The 22043-nt window shown below is 41.3% G+C and overlaps 1 protein-coding gene across 1 annotated transcript in view; it reads right to left on the bottom strand.

The window, feature by feature from the left end:
• Positions 1-2099: 2099 nt before the first annotated feature.
• The window catches only part of LCT (lactase), a 436501-nt gene continuing 416557 nt past the window's right edge, over positions 2100-22043 (bottom strand). The window contains exons 17-19 of the mRNA XM_069613984.1: positions 3511-3731; positions 2308-2544; positions 2100-2155 (exon numbers count right to left, since the gene is read on the bottom strand). Of these exons, the coding sequence (XP_069470085.1) occupies positions 2100-2155; positions 2308-2544; positions 3511-3731 (514 nt within the window). The remainder of the gene's footprint in view (positions 2156-2307; positions 2545-3510; positions 3732-22043) is intronic.

The raw sequence follows: 22043 nt of genomic DNA, 5'->3' as shown, positions 1-22043 counted from the left end.
GGAGGTTTTACATAAAATTACATGGCAATGCTAAAATCAAAGAGTTACTTCTATAAAACATTCTCAGGTCAGATGCACAATATACAAAAGCAATGGCGGGAGAAGATCAGTGGCTAAGAGTGAAGGATAGTATGAAATATTCAAAACACTGTATGGAAATGGTCAAATGAGGTAGGTAACACATTTGCCCAAAGCCAGGATTCTCTGGACAAAATATTTAAAAATTGGAAATCTGAATTTTTAGGAGTTGTTCAGTTCTGTAATGTGTTTAGCGGACAAATGTTTTGTTTTTGTTTCCTATGACTAGTAGGTTAATCTGTGGTGTTTTTTTCTGGAAAGAGGACTGAGGAAATCTCCTGCCACCTTCTGGATACCTCTAGCGGTGTGCACAAGGGGGCTGAGTGTATTCACAAGATAGCAGATAATGGGCCTAAAGGTGGTGTAGGATGGATCCCCTGGTCACCTCCCAATACCCCATCTCGAGACAGGAAACAATCACATTGTGACAACTAGGGACATTGCCCCTTTATGGGACACATCTGCTACAACCGAGAAGAGGAGACCACGTGGGACAAGGAAGATCAGGCTCTCTCCATCCCCCAAGCCCAGTGCTTCAATTTCACTGAAGCTGGGGTCCCTATATTGACTGCCCCTTTAAGGGAATTGAGGGACAGCAGTTCCAAAGAAAGGCAATTCCTACTTGCCCAGCTCCCCTCACAGGAGTACAGGAATCCCATCTAAATCCACAGAGGCAAAAAAAGGAATCTACATTTTGAAGGAAAACTCTGCAGTCAGCCAGCCATCGATTGCACAAGGCCTCCGCCGTCATACAGGTAAGAACAGATATGCTAAAAGAATCCATCCCGATGTTAGGGTTAGAGAGTAGTAACATGCAAAAGGATCCACCCAGAAGAGGGAGCAGCCATTCCCTAATCCAACATGAAGGCTGTAAACCACCCCAGGTGTATGAGACTGACCACCGATTCCAAACTGAGTTAGCACACCTAAGACGCCTTTCAACATTGAGTGGATGAAAGGTGGGGCCAGAGCCTGTTAAAGGTCCAAACACTAAGCCTAGCAGGGTAGGAGTAGGAATTGGAGACCAAAGCTGTTTTGGAGGAGAATACTCGAGGAAAGATCAGGAATAGCTAAAATGACAGCACAGACCAGGAGGCTGAAGTAGATGTCCACAAGAATGGGCCACCTGAGAGCTTGTGACCTGGAGGAAAGAGCCACTAGATCAAAATGAGGAGCCAATAGAAGTAGAGCTGATGGTAATGAGTGAGACTGTGGTGGCCAAAGATAGTAAGGTTGACCTGAAGGCGTGGTGCCTTGACAGGGTGAAGAAGGCGCAAATACTAGTTATAAATTGGAACATGTCATTGGTATGTGTGTGGGGAGGATTACAAAAGGGGTGAAGACAGTGACAGAAAGAACTTGATAGCACTGATAGCTGTGCCCAAAGAGGTGAAGAAGGTAGTGAAGGGTGATAACTGTGCACAAAGAGGTGAAGAGCAGGAGCAATGGAAAAACATGCACAGGTTCTGGCTGATGGATGCACACTGGCTGCTACTGCCAGGATGAAGAATGGGGTCATTCTTTTGTGAGGGTTGGTTGCAATAATCATGGGCAAAAGCCCACAAAAGAAAAAGAAGCATGACAGAAGGGGTATGGATCCTACTCCTTCTACCATGCCTTCTACCTCTTCCTCCCGCCATAGACAGAAGCTCTGTGGTGGGCTTTTAACACTAGACATGCCACACATATTTCACTGCATATGTGCCGTTGTCAGAGGGTATGCACCATCCTACACACACATACATGCTTTGAGTATTGTTTATGGGGTTGGTATGGGTACTCGCATAGAAAACGTATGACTTGGATTTCATGCTGGGCATTCCTTTTGGATAAGGGAAATTGTAATCATCCTTTTGGTATGGCAAAGAGAGTTCATACGGGAGTGAGATCCTCCTGATAAGGCAATAGCCCATGGAACAAGGTTTTTAAGCTTTGGTTAGTTTCCAGAAAATTATTTCTCAGATTGTTGTCTAATACATTTGTTAAATATTGCTTCTAATGAAAGCTGTTAGACACAACAGCTAAATAGAAGACAAGTGTTCACTGTTGTGTAGTGTCCAATCAAAGTTATTGTACACTGATCAGAGATAAACATAGAAAATTAAAAATTACATATATAGTATACAGCATTTTCACAGACAACATAGATGTTTATGACTACTGAAAATAAAAGTATTCTATAGCTAATCATTATTAGGCCTCGCTTTAATTAACTTATGTGCACCCTACCTTCTGTGGTTAAATGTAGACAAGGGTGTGGTCCAGTAGATGGATCCGGGAAACCATTGCATTGAATTAACGTTGTATAATATTTGATGGACGCTTTGGGAATCCGGGCTAGCGATGGATCTGAATAGTTTGTGTAATACAAACCAAACCTCTCTGCATATCCTGCTGCCCATTCAAAGTTGTCCATCAGTGACCATGCTGTATAGCCACGTACATCAACCCCATCCAATTTAACAGCTGCGGAAAAAGCAGAAAGAGATAGAGAAAGACTACTTAATACGCTTTCAGAGCCATACATCATCAACATTTAGCTATTGCAGTTTCCTTCACGGAAATCACATACCGTGCCGTAGGAAGTTGCACCAATAATGTCCAATTGTTTCTCTCTCCTGTCATTCCTTAACCTTTCATTATGTTTACTCTTTTGCTGATTAAGTACAACCTGGAATGGTCTGTTTGTTACTTTCACAGAATCTAAAGGCAGCACACTCTTCCCAGTAGTTATGAGGACTCCCTCCTATCCTATCTTAATGATATTCTATTGGAAATTGTTAGGGGTAGGAGGGTCAAGCTCAGTGTCAACTGCCACCTTCTTTTTGACTGGACAGATTTTGTGAAGGTTAAGTCAGAGTAAAACATGTAAACAAATTAGGGTCTGTGTGTTGGAAACAAGAACGCTATCCTTTATTTCAATTAATACATTTCAGGCGCTTTAATTCTGTTGTGAAAAGGTGGAGAGGAGTTTCAACAATAAAAACAAACTCCTTTTTCTAGTACTCTCCCCTGCACTGTTTACTACTAAGTTAGACACTTTTGACTTCATTGCAGGTGTTGTCTCTCTTTGGAAAAAGGTGAAGAGGTGTTTCTAAAATTGGCCCAAAGGCTTGTCTTGGTCTTCCTAGCACATGGTTGTCCAACTCCAGGCCTTGAGGGACGAAAACATGTCATCCAGCCCTCATTAATATTCATGAGAACATTTGCATACAATGTTTCCAAATGTATGCACATTTGTTCTCATGAATATTAATGAGGGATCTCCTGAAAACCCATAAGGATTCTGGCCTTTGAGGCCTTCTAGCGCATGGCCGACCTTTGGAACTAGGTATACCATTGTATGATTGCCTTTTATTCAGACTTCGCATGGGATATTTAACTTCAGAAATGCACATAACTTGTCATGATAATGTGGCGATGCCACAATACCTTTCAAAGCTTCATTAACGTAGCTCTTGTAGTAATGTGTCCTCCAGGTGTCATTGAGTGCCGTGCCACGCTCGGAAATCCCATTCTCCGTGACATAAATTGGAGGGTTGTTGTACTCTTCCTTGATCCAGTTCAATATCCGTCTGAAGCCAAATGGAGTTACTTTCAACCAAATGGAGCCGGAGCCCAACCAACTGCGGTCCGTCAGTGACCCAACGCCTCTGCAAATGAAATTCAGAATATAGAGCATCTGTCCAAATGAAGACAACAATCACATTGCAGCATTTATAAAACTGCATTTGAATATTTTCTGTTTATGGGGGCCATTTCCTAATGCGAGGAGACGTAAATAATTCAAGGGGTAACGCTCCAGGATATTATTCTTTTCTCTTATGAAACTTTGTTTTGTAAAAGTAAAAAAATGCATGCAGGCGATACAATAGCATTAAAGTGATAACGTTGGTGGGCAGACTCACGCAATTTTCACTTTTTGTAAAATGACCTCGAGAAATGCTGCCTGCATATAACGCTTTGCAAACAGCATTTACCATGCATTCCTATGGAATTTGCCTGCTTCTAGCAGGTGCTCAATGCAGGCGGATTCCATAAGAATCCATTCGCTGTACTCCTTCATGAGGATCTCATGCAGAGGACAGTGAAGAGGTTTTGCAGGCAAAGAGGGAAGTGCAAAGTGGGAACAGTTTCCTCATTCTGTCTCTCTCTGCCTCCAAACCATTTCCAAAGTGACTAGGCGTGGTAAACCAAGGAGTAAACTGCTTTACAGCTTGGTTTTACATTTTGGTTTACCACGCCGACACATTGAAAATGACCCCCAAATTCTTTTACAAAACAGATTGTAAAGATAATTTTGTCTGTTTTCAGTCTTTACCTTTGAACTCCATTTTCCAAAACTCAAATTGCATGCATGGGACCCTAAAGCCCATAAGTGCTAGTGTTGCCGGTTCCCTGCATGCAATTACCATTTTTTGTAAAATGACCCCATACTGTTCAGAATTGTAATACTTGCACATGTAAACATTTTTGAATACTTGTAACTAGGCCTAAATGTGCTGGGTTTAGTAGACTGCGAACCTAGATGTGAATCAGCATAGTGGCATGTAACCCCTGGTCCAAAAGGGGCAGCTGAAATATTACACCGTCTGCGGTAGCGGCCGTGTAGTTATGGTGAAGTTGCTCAACTCATAGAGCACTTTTTGGGCAGCTTATAACTTTGGCACTGCGTGACGAATCCTCACCAAACGTTGCAAATAAAGTATATGCCACCTCAGAATGATTTTGCGAAGTTTGGTGCGGTTTTGTCCGGGGGTGGCAAAGTTATATGGGGTTCCAACATTTTTGAAATCCTCATAGACACAATAGAATTTTGTTTTTGTTTTGCTCGTGCCTACAGCCCAAACCGCTGTATGGATTTTCACCAAACTTGCACGAAGAGCGGTAGCTTGGTCCCAAATATTTAAACAAATTTGGTGTCAATCCGTCCAGTAGTTTTTTTTAAAATGGGCAAAAAGTAGGTAAAAAAAATGTGCGATATCTAGGTTTGGTCCATGGACCCATTTCCTGATTCGGAGTCCGTGAACACCTCTGGACTAATCAGCGGGTGGTTTGAATTCCACAGACATCAAAAACACACGCTAATTGGATGTTCAAAAATGTGAGGTGCATCATCATTTTTTAAATGGTCGCCATATTGGATCCGCAAACAGCCACCATTGTCTGTGGACAGCGTGGTGAGAGAATAGTCTTGAAATTATATTTGGGATTATTTTGTGGCCGAAAGAGGGCCTGCAAAGGGTGGGGGAGTGGATAAAAGTTGATAGGGAGCTGTTTTTATATGTGACAAAAAGCAGTGCAGGTGCCGCCGAGTCTGCGGTCACTTTTACTGTCCGCAAACATCATTGGGAGTGGGGAGCTTCAGGGTGAGTGCGTCTTGTTATTTGAAGGTGTATTGTACATACTTGTTATATGGTTTAATTCTGTTGTGGTGGTTGTGACCAGTGGCCAGATTGTTGGGGGCACGGCCGAATGCCATGCCCCCAAGAATGTGGACACTGGCCACGGCCATAGTAATATGCGTATATAGTAATTATAGGTACTGTAGAGGGAGTATACAGTATTTGTAATATGGTGCAATGATATAATTGAAGTGTATATGGTATTTATGATCGTAGTAGAATTGAAGATGGTGCTTATGGAATCTGTATTTGTTTCTTTGTGAAGAAAAAACACAGGATAATACTGGGTGTGGGTACAACAGTAGTGTAGTGTGTGATACACTGTTGTTGTATTGACATGAAATAATAATTGGGAAAACAAACTCATAGTGGATTTAAAAAAAACAACTGTTATTAAATACAGTTTTTGCCATTTACATAGTTCTGAAAAATGGACATGTTACAGAATACTTGTGTGTGGTAGTGTGGTGAAAATGCAAGTTCAGCGCAGTAAAGAGGTGCAAACATTTCATCTGCGGGAGTAGCCCACTAAAAGGGGAGTGGGCCTTAACTAGTTTTTATAAATGTTTCATTTTGGGGGCTTACTTTTGACAGCGTTTTTCATGCACTTCTGTTCTAATTTTGCTTTCCCAGCTGTAACTGAGCCCAGAATAAATTGTTACTTCTTGCCTGGCGTACACTCCTTTTGTAATTTTTTACTGGTGAGTTCCAAGGCAACCCGCAGAACATTTCCCTATACATATTCTGTGAGTGTGTGTGATAGGATGTTTGTTTGGAGTGTGTTGTAATTAAAGGTATGTTTAAAGTAGTTAGATACCTGTTGGTGTATTCTAACTATATTGGAGTTTACAAGAAGTTTTAAAATAACAATAACTGTGATGGCATATTTTAAGTTCATTACAATAAAAAGTATTTTTAAAGTAGTTGGATACCCATTGGAGTATTCTAACTGTATTGGATTTTAAAATTCTTTTTGTAGTATTATGGATGTAATTAGATACCTGTTAGCATATTCTAACTATTTTAGATTTTAAAATTACTATTGTACTATTATGGATGTAGGTAGATACCCGTTGGCATAGTCTAACTGTTTATTGTACTATACTTTAGTGAGTACATGTATGGTTGAAGGAATATTAAGTCAGTATTTATTAGATTTGCGGGTAACCTATGTTTTGGAGTAACAGAAGTGTTGTTACATTCAAACAAATCACATTGTTTTTGTTTTTTACATATGCAGTATAGTGGTTGTGTCACCAGTGTGGTTGATTATGTCCACTGTTGTGAAGGTTTTCTTGCCAGAAGATACTTGGCCATGTGTGAAGCTAGTGAGCTTAGTTATTTTTGGTACCATCTGCATTGTACCTTAGAAGCATTAGTATTACATATTTGTCATATGAGTTTGTTTGTATGCTGGAGCGATTGTCTGAATTGCAAAATGTTCATGATATGCCATGATTTGCATTCTGCAGAAGCTGGTGGAATGGAATGGATTCACAATTTGGTATGGATACATAGACAAATCGTTCAGTGGGGATGTGCTCTTCTGAAACATGGTCGCAGAGAGTGCATGTATGTTTTCACGTTTATGCCATCTGGAAGATTTCATTTATAGGGATGTTTTTGGTTTCTAGTACTTGTAGTAAGTACATTAGGAATTCTTGTCGATCCTCCTGTGTGTTTATGGTGCATTTTACCACTACTGTACAGTAGTCCAATTCTTGTCTTGTACCTGAGACACTAAGTGCGGTCAGGATTATTTGTGGCATTTCTATGAAGGATGAACATTTGCAAACACTGATCCGAGCCGTTTAAGTAAATGCTGTGAACAGTTGGTGGCAATTGGAAGAGAAGATCGATTGCCACATTTGTATAGCAATTTACTGCAGTTGTGTTGCTGAATTGAAATGGACCAGAGAGTTGTGCCTCTGTATCCTTTCATGGGTCTGCAGTTGTTTTGTCAGAAGAGACATTTGTCTCTGTCTTCTGATGGACGTGCAGTTGTTTTTGGACTAGAGACTTTTGTGGTTTTACTATTTGATGGAGCAACAGTTGTTCTTTGTTTTTTCAGCGGAATTTCTGAGAGATCTGCTAGAGGTTCCATTTGTACTAGTTTTCTTTTTAAAGGTTTTCTTTTTTGAGGTACAGGGTACATAGCTATATTTGGGAGTACAGTGCACTTATCCTGTTGTATTCTAGGATGCAAGGAATGTCAGTGTTGACTTTGCATCAAAGTTAACTAGGAATAAACCATTGAGTATATGGAGACTTGAAAGTGCCACGTAACTCATACCTTCTTTGAAGACTGTGCTGCCAATAGCAATTAATGCGTTACCTAGAGTTAGACCTTGTGATTTGTGAATAGTGAGTGAGTTGTTCTCTGCGTACGTACATGTCTTTGAAAGGAAGGAAACGTGCTATTGTGCAGACTGTTTTTTTAACTTCTGCAAGTTTGTCAAAATAGATGTTGACAAACGGAATGTTGTCATGTTTGGAAGCCAACAACTGTACCAATTGCTCCATTGACTAAACCCTGTTCTACGTCAAGGTTATGTTTTAGAATTACTCTGAAGTTTAGACACAGAGTTAATACTTTTTTCTAATCCAGCTGTGTTGGAGATATAGTTTTCTAAGCTATTTAGTCATGCTGTTTCTTGTTGACACATAGGGAGTGTCATGAAATGCAGTTCTAGTTTGTCTGTGCAGCTGATATGCAGTATGGGTTGCATTTATTTGTTCAACATTGTATTGTTGAATTGACTGCACCTTGAAAAGGTTGGCATTAAGGACATGCATTTTATATTTTATTGAGTTAATTTGTCCATGACATCAGGGGCAGATGTGTTTTGCCCATATAGCTCATGGATTAGTCTAATTTGTAAGATGGATTTTGCATCTTTAGTAAGCAGACCAGTTCTAATGCTCTTTAAAATGCTAACAAAGGTGAGATCTGCAGATTTGACACATGTTTTGAGTTAGTTCTCTGTAGCGTTGCCAAAGATTTACATTTCCAGTGCTGCTGGGTGTGTTACGGCATTGTTTGTGTCCTAATGTTTTGAAAATAGATTTACCATTTACTGGTGTTAACTGTAGGAGGTCTCCGAAAACAATAACGTGTTTTCTTCCAAACAGTTCTTTGTAGTCGGTTTTTAGGATTTAAGCCAACATGAGGTTGGAAACCATGCTTACTTCATCTATCAGAAGCACTTTCCTTTGTTTCAGAATTCTGCATGCTTCAGTAGCAGTTTCTGCTGATAATTTGTTGTATTCTAATTTGTTTTGGTGTTCTACTGGGAGGAGAAGTAGTCAGTGTAAAGTTACACCTCTTATGTTGTAAGCAGCTAAATCTGTGGGGTATGTTACAACAGCTGAAAGATTGATGTTTGTTAAGTCTTGTAGACTTTTGCTGATTATTTTAATTAAGAACGTTTTGCTAGAACCAGCCTACCCACAGGAGCAGAGGTTTATCATTTTTACAGCTACATGTAGCCCATGGCCGTATTGGGCCAGCTAGTTAAGCTACATGCGCTCCCTCTGAGGGAACACACAGGAAAGAAAGACACAGACACCAGTGTAGTAATAAAAGGTTTTATTTTTTGTGTAGTTAGTGTTTGTTTATTTGTTCTGTTTGTGTGTGTGTTTTGGAAGAATCCATCCAGTCCACCATGGGGCTGGATGGAATGTTAAAAGTAAAAAACAGAACAATAGAAAATAACTCCTTTGTTCAAGAATGGGCTGGCAGGGGAGAGAAAAGAATCCAGAAGGACAGTTGAAAAGACAGTTAAGAAAAGGTAAGAGCAAGAGAGAGACTCACCTGGGGAGGTGGGGGGGTCGCTGCCTTGAGCGGGCTCCTGGGTCCTTAATCCTTTGAGAAGGGCTGGCCAGTGCTGCGGGGAGCCCCCACTTAGACTGTGAGCAGGGGGGCTGAGCTGCTATATCAGGGGCAGCTCGGCCACCCATGGGCCATGGTGCCCATCGGCCCGTCTGTGGGCCAGACCGGATGGGCCCCAGAGACATTTGATGCTCAGGTAGCGTGGCCATGGCTACCTAGGGCCGTTAAGAACAGCCCAGCCAGGATCAGGTGTAGGGGGTAGCCCTGACTGGGCTGTCCGGCCATGCCCCCAAAGGCCCGCCTCATGGCCAGCAAGGCGGGCCTGTCATTGAAAAAATACTCCTGGGCTGCATGTGTCAGAAGCAGTCGGGGAGGGAATGCAGAGACGCGCAGCGGAAGCCCGGTCCACCCCAGAGCGGTGAAGCTGGAAGCCCCGGGTTGGCTGCCACCAACCCGGGTGAAAAGGAGGCAGGTGGTGGAGTCCTAGGTCTCTCCGTTCAGCACCCCGGGTGAAGACACAGCCCATCCCCTTCATTGCTACAATTCATTGCTGAGGGGGTGGGCCAGGAGGAGGCCAGAGCATGGGTGTGGTGGCATCCCCATAGTGATGGGGGCTCCACTGAAACATAAAATGTCACCCGGGCCGTGCAGTGACTTCAGGCCCGCCCATGGATTTAAAAGATGTTGCGGGTCATGGCAAAGATGTCGGGTGGGCCTCCCAGCCAACGGGGCTCACCCTAAAAGCACATATATACTGCAGGTCATGGCAGTGCGTGTGGGCGGTCCCCAGGTGCATAGGGGACTGCCCAGGACATTATAAAGGGCACGCATTGTGCAGTGGCCCCACATGGTGGAGGGGGCCACCCTGGAAGAAGAGGAAGGCCCAGGACCGAACATCTGTGGTTATCAGCCAGTACCATCAAGAGCAAGCAGAGCAGTGCTGCACCTTGGACAGACCTAAAGTTCCTGTAAAGAGGTGGCTGTCTGCAGCAGTCACCCCATTGTGACACTGGGTTCTTGTGTTTGTGTAGTACGTCCAATATATTTGTATGTTGTGTGTATAACTGTGTACCGTTAAGTAGAGTAAATGTTAAGTTGGGGAGATTAGGGAGATGGGGTAATAATTAGAGGGAATGTTAAGTAGGGTAATTGTTAAATAGGAATAGATAAGATGTTATATAGATGGCCATTAGTTTAAGCAGGGGTAGAGGGGAGGCACCCTGGTGTGAGGTGGTGGGACAGGTTGGTGGCCTGCCCAAGGCTGCTCTGCAAGATGGAACCACCGACAAAGGCAATCCTCTGGCCTCAAACTCCATGTTGGTGGCACCTGAGCTTGGGAAGGGGATAGGTTGTGGAAAGCTCATACCTGGGGTCCTTGAGACCCCTCCAAGGAAGGGTCAGCTGATGTAGCTGGTCCCTGCTTAAATGGAGCTCACAATAGGGGAATCCTAGTGTTAAAGTGTAATAGATAAGGAGTAAGGTATGTTTAATAAAGAGGGGTCCCGTGGGGATACCTATAAAAGTTTCTCTCTGGTGTCTGTGCCCATTAGTCATCAAAGAACTCAGGGTGTAGCCCATCTCCTGAATTAATAACTTTTTTTATTTGCAGGTTGCAGCTGGTCTGGGATGGTGAGGTGGTGTTGGTGAGTCTGTTCCTGGCCCAGAGTATTTATGATACTGCGCTCACCCGGGCCAGACAAAGAAAAAACAGGGGCTACATACACATTTTATTTACATGCTTAAAACAACAATGTACAATTTCTTCAGTCACTTCAAGATAAATGGTGAGTTGTTCATCATTTAGCAGTGATTTGAGCAATGACAAGTCTTGTTCAGATTGTTTAGCTTGATACATGGTATTTTCTACCTCAGTCGGGGCAATTTCTGATTCATTTTAGAATGAGTGGTGCTCCAAGTGGTTCATGGCTTCCTATAAGAGAAGGTTGACTGCTTTCAGGAGTGTTTTTATCTAGTAGAGCTGCCATGTCCTCCTCTTGTTGGCGTTCACTGTCAAACATTTGTTTGTATTGTTTAAAATTGACTTTTGTTATAGTGTTTTCATTTTGCACTGAATGCAGCTTCAAATGAGTCATGGTAACCCAATAATTCTGCTTCTTTTCTCCAAGGTTTAAAAAGTTGTAGTAGGGCCATATAATACAGTTTTCTATGTTGCAGAGATTTAAATGATAACTTTATATGATTAATTAGGTTGGGTTTGATACATTTTTTGAGACTGAATATTTACCAGTTGTCTTATCTTGTGTGACACTGTTTTTGTAGGGGTAGTTTTGGTCTATGTCGTGTAAGCACATGTTTTCCAAAGCAGTACTACTGCTTGGGTAGTATATGTCAATTACATCGTTTTTTTTAAATGTCTGGCTGTTGGGATCATTTTCGGCTATTGTTTCTATTTCTTGGTAGGAATTCAGTACTCTTTTTCGTGATGAACTGGACCGAGGTTTAGCCAGACAATGTTTTCAGATTTTCCATATAAGGTTATACCTATTAAATGGTCTGCAGCTTTGTAGCACCTGAATTCTCTATTGGAGAGCATTTTTATATCGAAACGGTACAACTTTTGTGACAATGTTTTTTCAGATGATATGTCATCCGAGAGGTCTTTTTAACTCTGTTTTCTCAGCTTTGGTTGTGACATATCTTAACTGTGGTGAAATTGTCTGCAATGTACTATCTGTCTATATTTGCATTGCAAAATAGGGCAACAATTGCATTGTAATCATTGATGTAATTGGATGCTTCGTCCTTTTTAATGTTATATGTGTTTTTGAGGGATTTGCCTTTTACACTGTGTTTAATAGAAGAAATCAAGCTATTTACTTGTCCTTTTTTGCAAACTGATCTAGGGAAGCCAAAGCGACATTTGGTATAGTATTTACCTTTGTTTTATATCGATGTCTGCAGTATTTGCCACACTTATTTTTTTGGACGCGTAAGATTTGTGTACGTAGGTCACTAGTGGTTTCTGAAGGGATGTCACAGGTAATGTATTTTTGAATGAATTGTAAAACAGTGGCATCACTGTCATGGCCAAATGTTGGATCATCTTGTATCCACAAAAGCATGTGGATGTGTGGTGCTCCTCTGGATTGATATTCTTTTCTCCCAAAGAAGTGTTCTACTTCTCTGAGTGGAGGGGTAGTTTATTGCAGATGAAGTGCAGCATGGCAATGAAGCGATGGTGATGGGGTCAAGAGAACAGAGTTCACCTTGTGTTTTTATATCTAGTCCCCCTTTATTTTGGTTTGCAGTGCATAAGAAGTCATGCAAGTCATCCCATGTGTATTCTGCACAACTTAAAGTAACAAACCATGTGGGTGGGCAGAGGTTCCTTAGCATACAACGTACATCAGGGTGATGTCAGAACCAGTATTCTTCTGTACCATGCATGTTTGCCAAGAGATTTGTGATACTTGAATGCAAAACTTCATCTTTGTGTTTTATCTTTTGAAGCAGTTGGGCAGCGGACATGTTTAACAAATTAGATCCTGTTTTTAATGTGTGTGCAACTCCATAACTTAGAGTTGCTAGTTAACTTTCAAACAAGAGGTGGAAATGTATTCTACATTTTGTCTGAATCTTGGGTTTTCAGAATGCATTCTTAAAGAGGGATATTCTGATGCAATAATTTGCATGGGTTTTTCATCATATCTTCCTCCTTTTCCTGTAGGATAGAGTCGAGGAAAAGAACATGCTTCTACACTTTTCTCCCATATGCACATTGGTGATCCTTTGGCTTGACCCATTTGATATGTTTCTAATGCATCTTCTACGGTGTCTTTGGAGTGTAGTGGGTGAATTGTATAACGGTCTAAACTTCTGGCTGCAGTAACAGGATCTACATGTTCAAATTGGGCAGTTTGTGGTGAATCTTGAATTATTTGGGGTGGTGACTCTTAAGTTTTCCTCTGTCTATATCTTTATAGTATTCATTGTTTTCTTTGAGATAGTAAGGCTTTTCTAACTTTATTTAAGTTGACTAGTTGTTGCCGAATGTTTTTGTCTTTTGTTGGTACACCATTAACTAGTGTAATTAAAGATTGATATAGTGGCTGTTGTTCTCCTAGAGTTTCTACATTTTCTTTAAGATCTAATGGTAAATATACTACGTTGCCACTAATGCCTTTTAGTAACTCAGATGGAGTTAATTTGGCTGTTTTTGGTTGAAGGCGCATTATAGCTTGAAATGGTTGTACTGTTTGGATTATAATGCTCTCATACAAGCTAAGTTGTTGGAGAGCTTTTGGAAGTGGGAATATTTCTAAGTTATTAGTGATAGCACGTGATGGCATTTGGTTATTGTCAAGCTTTGTATTGCGGAATGTGCAAACTATTGAGGGGTCAATTGTTTTGTATGCATTTTCTGTTGTTAAATATAATGCTAATTGAAACCATTGGGATTCCTCATTAGCCTCTATTTTGTAGGCCATATCTACTATTTTTGTGATCTTTTTATCAAAAGTTCTGCAACAACAGACACGTACTTGGGGACTCATCACAAGTCTGGCGTTAACCCTTAAATGCGGCAGTAGCACTATTACCGCCACATTTAAGGGTCCGCCATATCATGGCCTTGGTGAATTTCCCTCAGCTCAGAGTCAATTTTCGGCGCTATTACCGCTGGCGAGAAATCCACTGGTGGTAATAGCGTGAATTTTGCCCATTGGGCCCAATGGGGAATGAGGAATTCCGGCATGGGCCCAATGGGCACTAACCGTTCCGCCAAACCTGTGATCCGGCGCTAACAGTGCCGGGGGTTTTGCAGTAGGCCTAATAGCGCTGGCGGTAATAGCGCCGGCGTTACCGCCCAACTCGTGATGAGGCCCTTGGTCTGGTATTTCAGCAGATGTGTTTTGAAACTTAGCTATTTCTTTTTTGTATGTCTTTGTAAGGAGGTTGATGTTTGTGAGGGCTTTCGCAAATGTTTTCTAAAATTATTGAATTTTCTAAGTCAACTTCAGTAAGAAAATATTTACTTTATATGTGCTCTATTTATCGATGGAGTTCTTTGGATGTTCCATGTAGGAGAAAGTTATTTACATTTTGCAGGTCTAGAGCAAGTGTTTTATCATAGTACATTCTATGAACAAACATTCGTATAGCGGAATGGTGTGTTGCTAACATTTTGATGTGGTGGAGGAGTTTTTGCAAGTTCCTGAAATGCAGGCTAATTAATGTCTTTGCATTCCAATATACATGCGCACTGGGCAGGATTCCAAGGTTTGTAATGTTTTTATTCTACTTTTGTCTTTTATTTTCACATAGAGATTGAGGAATTGTCAACGATTTGAGGGATTGTTGGCGTACGTTACACATTAAGCTGCATGTACATTTTTGCACTGGACGGTTTGTTTGGGCAAAAATAACATTTGGTTGAAAGTGTATTGGGGATGTTTTTTCTATAATGTTTTTTTGCCATACTGGTGTCTCCTTCCATTTCATACCCTTGGTCATTATTGTCTATGGCAATTGTTGTTTTTTGTTCTTGTTTATAAGGGTCTTCATTGAAATATGGTTCTGTGTTGCTTGTGTGAATCCATTCACCTTCATAGAAGTTTGAAAAGGTATCTATATTGACATTGCACATGTTTAGATGTACTTTCTGTAATATATTGATTAATTTAGTTAGTGGCTTCATTCTGTTTAAAATTAATATAAACAACTTTCTCTTTAGTAGAAATACGCTGTCAATTAGGGCTTTGAGGATGAGTTTTCTGTGTATGTTTTTAAGGGTAGATCATGACATTTTAGCTGTCTTTATAAGATTGTTAAGAACTCTACAGTGGAACATGGTTTGTAAAATTAATGTTTTGGATTACTTTACTGAGGCTACGTTAACATTGGTAGATATAGTGTTAGGTTCATTAGTAGTTCTGCTTTTCTCCATACATCTTTTTTTACATTTTGTTTTTGAAAGAGGGGCCTTACTTTTATTAGTGGTGTCTGGTTTAGTTTTGTTCAGTGAGGTTACTAGCTGTTTTGTTTTAATGTTTTCTATACATCCTTTCAGAGGTGAATGACTATATGGCTTGTTTTTTTTTATCTGCTCTATGTTTTCTACAGAGTTGGTTTTTAGTTGGCATTCTGTTATGTTTGTTGGGAAAAAAGAATGTTTATGTTTGAAAATTGTGGAATGTTTATGTATGTACTATGCATGGGTGTGTGCATGTGATTGTACAGATGAATAGAGTAGAGTGGTGTGTGATTGGGCAGTGGGATGATAGGTGTGTTTGGGAAGGTTGTAAGAGTAAGAGGCTGTGCAGGTGTGATGGGTTGGGGTTAGTGAGTAAGGGAGTGCTGGTGTGATTGAATAAGTAGGGACATTATGATGTTTTGAGGGAAACAGTGGTTGTTATAATGGTGTGATTTAGTGCATAGGTATGAGGGTTGTGTGGATGTAATGGAAAAGGTGTGAAGAAGTGTGTGTATGTGTGGTAATGTGTGTTAGTGATTTGGAATGCAATGAATTTGGAATGCAATGAGTTTGAAAGTTGTTGGGTTGGAATTAGGAGCTCATGTGGATAAGGGTATGGAATAGTAAGGAAGTGAAATTGCGGTATGGAAGTTGATGAGAGATGGGCATGTTGTTAGGCAGTAAGGAATGGGTAGTGTATTGAATAAAGAACAATGTTTAGATGAGAATTCAAAGAGTGTGAATGTTGCAATATAATGAGTCAGAGTGAAAAATAATGTTGAGTAGAAACTAATACTTTAGGCTAATATGTAGTGAAAGAATGCTCTAGAATTAGAGAGATATACATTCTATATTAATGTACTTACTTTGTAGGATGTGAAGAGTGTTCGTTCTTCTGTAGCTGTGGTTGTCGATCTTCTTTTTTCCTGTAATTGTAAATGAAATGCAGTGGGTGTATGTGGTAATGGTGAAGAACTTTTAGTAAGAGAGGTTGTATTTATTAAGGTACACAGAGTTGTTGGGGAAAAGAGTTAATAAAGTTGTGTTATGGGTGGTGTAGCAAAGAATGTTAACTATGTTGTTAGAAGAACTTGACTATGACTAGTGCTGTTTTGGACATTATGAGGAACAGGGCAAAAGTGGGTGTGTAAATAAGATGCATATCTAGGTTTGTTTTGTGCTGGTGATTTTCTTTTTTCATTTCTTTTTATTGGCATATCAAATGTCTTCAACATAATGAACTCCCAAATGAAACCCCCATCCTTGTCGCTGCCTCCCCCATAACTCCTGCATGCTCCCGCCCTTCCCCTCCCCTCTGCTCCTGGTATGTTCTTTTATCAACACATGTTTAAGTGATGCCCATAAGTCATAGTTTGTGGAGGCAGAAGGGCTCATTGTAGTTACCCTGCAAGAACGGTAGAACCACCTCCCAGTCACTAGTGAATTTTGCCTGGTCTCCTTGAATGGCATAAGTAATCCACTCCAGGGATACAAAGTTCCATATTTTTACAAACCAATCGCGGACATGGGGTGGTTCCTTTGGTTTCCACTGTTGGGCTATCACTAGGAGAGCTGCCAAATGAAGAATGGTGTACGCTTTACGCACACGCCTGGGCCATTGTTTATATTTGTGTGCTGCAATACCCAGTAGACAGTCTTTGAGGTTTCTTTGGGCCTGAACATCAAACACATGTCTCACATGGTTAATTGCCTCCCATTTATTGTTCAATTTAGGACAGTCCCACCATATATGTATCCAGTCCCCTTTACCACAGAGCCCGTGCATGTGCTGGTGATTTTAATAAGGGAAATGCTGTGTTTGTGGTGCAATGTATTTGTAATGTGTTGCAGTGTTTTTAAACAATAGGGGAACTCTGGTCTAGTGGTAATATGGTAATACAATGGCAGATTGTAGTTGGAGCAGTGTTTGGGGCCTTATTGTAGTGGTTGAAAAAGAACAGTACTTTATATGTAAGGTGAAGTGTACTATTTAGATACTTTGGCAGGGATGTAATGAGAAAGGTTGGAAAGTATGACATTCATATGGAATGAAAAATGAAAAATGCTATGCATTAAAAAATATCTTTTTAGGAGCAGTTTGTTGAAAGTTAAAAAATGCATATGAGCATTTACAGCAGCACTGTCTAACTTTTTCCAAAAAGAAAGGAAAAGCAGATGTAAAAGATTTGCAGAACGTTTGTAAGTGGCAATTGGTGTGTGGAAGTGTAATATGTTGGCTCTACATGTAAGTAACTGCCACTTGATGTGAGCAGGTGCAGAGTGCTGCAATGCATGGCATTTGGTGGAGTGGTTACAAAAGAGAATATGTTTATTGAGAAGCTTATTACAGGGTGAGTGGCAGGAAACCTGTATACATATATTTGTAAATGTGTTGAAAGAAAATACTTAAAAAAAATACAAGCATACCTGTTCTATGTCCTGTTAGATGCAGATGTTGTTGAATCTTCAAATAGCAATCTTGAAGAGTTTCACAGTAGTTTTTGATGCAGGTGGCTGTGAGTAACAGGAGACGTGTACTCTGAGAGTTCAAGTGTACATCTAAAGTGTTGAACTGAGATGACAGCGTTACATGTAGTTTTTGGATGTGAGTGGTGGATGGATGTGTGACTGTTTGAAAGCAGCCAATAAGGGAGTGCTACAAACATAAAAGTAAAAAGGGTAGAAGTGGTGTCCTGTGCTACAGTGTCCATGGACACTGTTGTAGTCTGCGGACATTGGATGAGTCATCTGGGACCTTTAAGGATGCCTGGCGTGGAAAGCGGACTGCAGAGACTGTGGACAATTGTAGATGTCTGCGGAAATCTGGGGATTAGCCGATCAGGTTTTGTGGTTGTGGTGTACAGGAAGACAGGGTAGCAAGTGCCTTCTCTGTCGTGTGCAGTGAAGATGGCTATGGTTTTGAGAAAGCAGAGTGTGTGGCTGGTGGGACATTCTTGGATCCATTGATTGAAGCTTTACACTGAATATCGTGGCAACTCTGCTACTATTGGATTGCAAGAAGTGGACATTTTCTGGAATGCAGTTTGTGGGTTAAAGTGGACTACCTTATTACCATTCTGTGAGAGTATGGCTTGCTTTAGACGTCCAGAAATTATTATTGTGCATTGTGCAGAAAACAGTTTGGGCTATGTGACTGCAGTATCTTTGCAGTTTGTCAAGATGGATATGTTGAGTTGAAGATCCTAATGGAACTGTTTTCAGCTGTGAAGATTATTTTTTCTGAAATAATCAAAGACAAATATAGAGACGTCCAAACCTGTTTTGTCCAAAAATGGAAGAAGCTAGGCAGCATGTCAATAAAGGTGTATGTGCTTTTCTATATGGTTTAGGATGGCATCTTTTGACAATGAATAAATCAAGTTGGATGACGTAAATATTTTTGAAAGTAATGGAGTACATTTAACTGATGTTGGCAATCAGATTTTTCTTTTGAAATTTTAAAATGCATTGAAAAGGTTTGTGTGAACAAATTAAAAGGGAAGTTGTGGAGTGTAAAGTAAAGCATGTTAGTAGGTGTAGATTACACAAATGAGAAAACAAGAAAATCATTTGAAGCTGTTTCTGTAAAAGTTAAAAAACACACAAGTACAGTTTAGCATGTGTTACTATAGTACATAAAAGCAACAAAGGGACAAAAAGTTTTTTTTAAAACAAAAAGGCTCTCTTAAGAGCCACCATTGCAGAACAAATTATTTACATTGCGTTTAAACCTCCCCAACCCCTTTAATTGGCCATGCTGTCCACAGACATCTGGGTCCTTTATGCATGCCAGGCATGGAAAGGGGACTGCGGAGACTGCAGAGATCATGGATGTCTGCGGACATCGGGGGATTGCCCAATCAGGTTTCATGGTTGTGGTGTATAGGAAGACTGGGTAGGGTAGCAAGAGTTATCTTTGTTGTGAGGTTGGCTATGGCTATGGCTTTGAGGAAGCACAGTGTCTGGATGGTGGGTGATTCTTGGATCCATTGGTTGAAGGTGTACTGTGAGTAGTGTGGATTACCTGTGAATCTTGTATTTGAAGAATTTCCTTACAGTTTGCCATGAGGGATACATTTGCAAAGTTAATGGAACTGTTTCCACATTCGAAGATTGTTTGTTCTCGGATAGCTCAAAGACAAATGTGGAAACGTTCAAATTTATTTTGTCCACAAATCGAGAAAGCAAGGAGCAATGTAAACAAAGCTCTATGTGCTTTTTTGCAGGATGTTGGAATGACATCTTTTCAGAATGAAAATAACAAGTTTGATATTGTGAATTATTTTTAAGAGATGGATTGCATTTCACAGATGAATATCGAAAATGCATTGAAACAGCTCTTGTGAACACGTGAAATATGTATTGAAGTATATTTTTAGTAACTGTAGTAAATAAAAAGAAAAAACAGAAAAGAAATTAGAAGCAGTTTTTGTGAAAGTTAGAAAAAATAATTAAGTTCTGTAGAACATTTGTTAGTTTAGTATATAAAACCCCCCAAGACATTTCTTTTTAAAAAAGGTTCTTTTAAGAGCTGTCATGATGCCTACCCCCAGGCATCCGGACCAAGCCCATCAGCCCCGGGGGCAGGCATCTAGACATTTAGTAAAACCTCAGCAGCCCCGGCTAGGGGCTATCTGGGTTCAGTCCTGGCGCCTTAGGCGCAAGGCTCATAGTAGGAATCAGTCCTGGCGCCTAAGGCGCCAGGCTCATAGTCATTACTTACCTCAGGCAGACCATGCTGCAAATGACTCCAATCCAACATGAAGCCTGAAAGGGACTATTTTTCTACAGGGACTATTTTTTACTTGGGTGTGGTTCTAGGGACTTCTTACCTGGGACTACTTTTGAGGCTATTTAAACCACGCCCGACCAGCAACACACGCTTCGCGTTATTCTGCATCCAGCAGCGTAACACTCAGCATGCCTGCAGCCTGCATCCAGTCTTCTGCCACGCCCGCCTAGAATCCGGAGCTCCTAAAAGAGGAAAGAAAGGGACAAGGTTAGAAAACAAACTTATTTCTATTCCATACCTGATTCTGGATCCATCTTGTCTCCGGACCTGTAAAGACAATCATTTATGCACGCGCCGCACCTCCATCTGCAGCGCCGCGCCATACTCATCAGTCTTCACAGCATCCTTCGGGTCGGCGCTGGCTCCATCATTTCTTCGCCGAACTTCGGAACCTAGGAGACAAAAGAAAACCACAAGGTGAGCCGAGGGAACCAACAAATATAATTCTTACCACCATAGACTTACCTGATTTACCACCGGAGACATCCTTTTGTGACTCTCCATATTTTCACGTGCCGCATCTGTAAAGAGAGACAAAACAACACGTTTTCCTCGTGCAACATTTACCGGACAGCGCCGGGTAATACAGACTCTTACCTGAGCGCCACCAGCTGCCACAAGAGCATCTTTTCACGAGCCAGCTGCAAGACAAGAAAGGAAGGGGCTAACAAGAGTGAACATCGGACATATTGAAATCTATGAACTTAATACTTACTGGTCCTCACCAGGAACCTCAGAGTCAATACTCTCCGGTACTCTCCCGAGCCTTCAAACCAGTGAAGTAACTGGAATCGATGCGCCCCTGCAAATCCACGCAGGATGGAGAGCTCATCTTTCAAGAATATATGGTGAGATTGCTGTGAGGGCATTTCAGAGGTGATTAGTTGGGGAGGACTGTGGGGGTGCCATCACTTGAATCGACAAGTGGCTAAATCCATCTCTCCACTTGCAGGAGAATATTTCTACGGGTTAAGCAGACAAGATTAGGAGGACAGATCCAGTCAGTCATCGCTGCACTACGCATCACGTGGGTGGAGACCGCAGCTGTCTAGGTCCGACCGACGCCCCTGTGGGAGCCAGGTGAGCGTAACAGAACGCGAAGCCTATTTACAAATCCCCACCCAGGCGTTATGGAAACCTCCGAAACCGACCAACTAGCCCTATTGTTAGGGGAATTTAGGGCAGAAGTGCACTCCGCGCGCCAAGAGACTAATGCCCTCAGGAGAGAACTGATTGTGTCAAAGGAGCGCACTGATGATCTTGCTAGACAATTACTGCAAAACCAAGCTGGGCAAACACCATTACCTGGACTCGGGAGGAATCCAACTCCTGTTTCATCGAGCAATCCTGTGCAAGTGGTTCTACCAGGGAGCATTCCTTTAGCCCCACCCGAACGTTTTGCTGGGGACCCAAAAAAGTTTGCCGTGTTTATGAACCAATACCGCATGCACTTTTTATGCAGACAAGGAGCTTTTCCGAACGACCAAACCAAAGTAGCCTTTGTACTATCATATCTTAGTGGCAGCGCAGCGGATTGGTTAATTCCTTTAGTTAACCAGGATGACCCTCTTCTCCGGGATTTTCAAGGTTTTCAATTGAGCATGGAAAGACTATTTGCCAGACATTCACAGGGACAGGCCCTGGATAACGAACATTTATCATTACGCAAGGTAACCAGGATCTACTAACCTATATCTCCACTTTCAATAGGTTAGTGGTGGAAACCGGATGGCCAGAGGTAAAACAAATTACATTATTTCATTGAGGACTTCGGGGTGAACTCAAAGACGTTTTGGCCCAAGTTGTGAACCCACCTCAGGATTGTGCAGAATATATAGACTTAGTGGTCCAGTTAGACCACCGACTTCAGAATAGAAAGTCTGATCGAGCTAAGTTCGAGAATCGGGTATTGGTTAAACCCAATGTTACCCTCAAAGGAACAGATGTATCAGAACCGATGCAGATCGGGGGGGTCAAGGGACCCTTAACTCAAAAGGAAAGAGA

The sequence above is a fragment of the Ambystoma mexicanum genome, chromosome 9 (assembly GCF_040938575.1).
Source record: "Ambystoma mexicanum isolate Mex_15411 chromosome 9, UKY_AmexF1_1, whole genome shotgun sequence".
Lineage (NCBI taxonomy): Eukaryota > Metazoa > Chordata > Amphibia > Caudata > Ambystomatidae > Ambystoma > Ambystoma mexicanum.
This window is presented reverse-complemented; position numbering and strand designations above follow the sequence as displayed.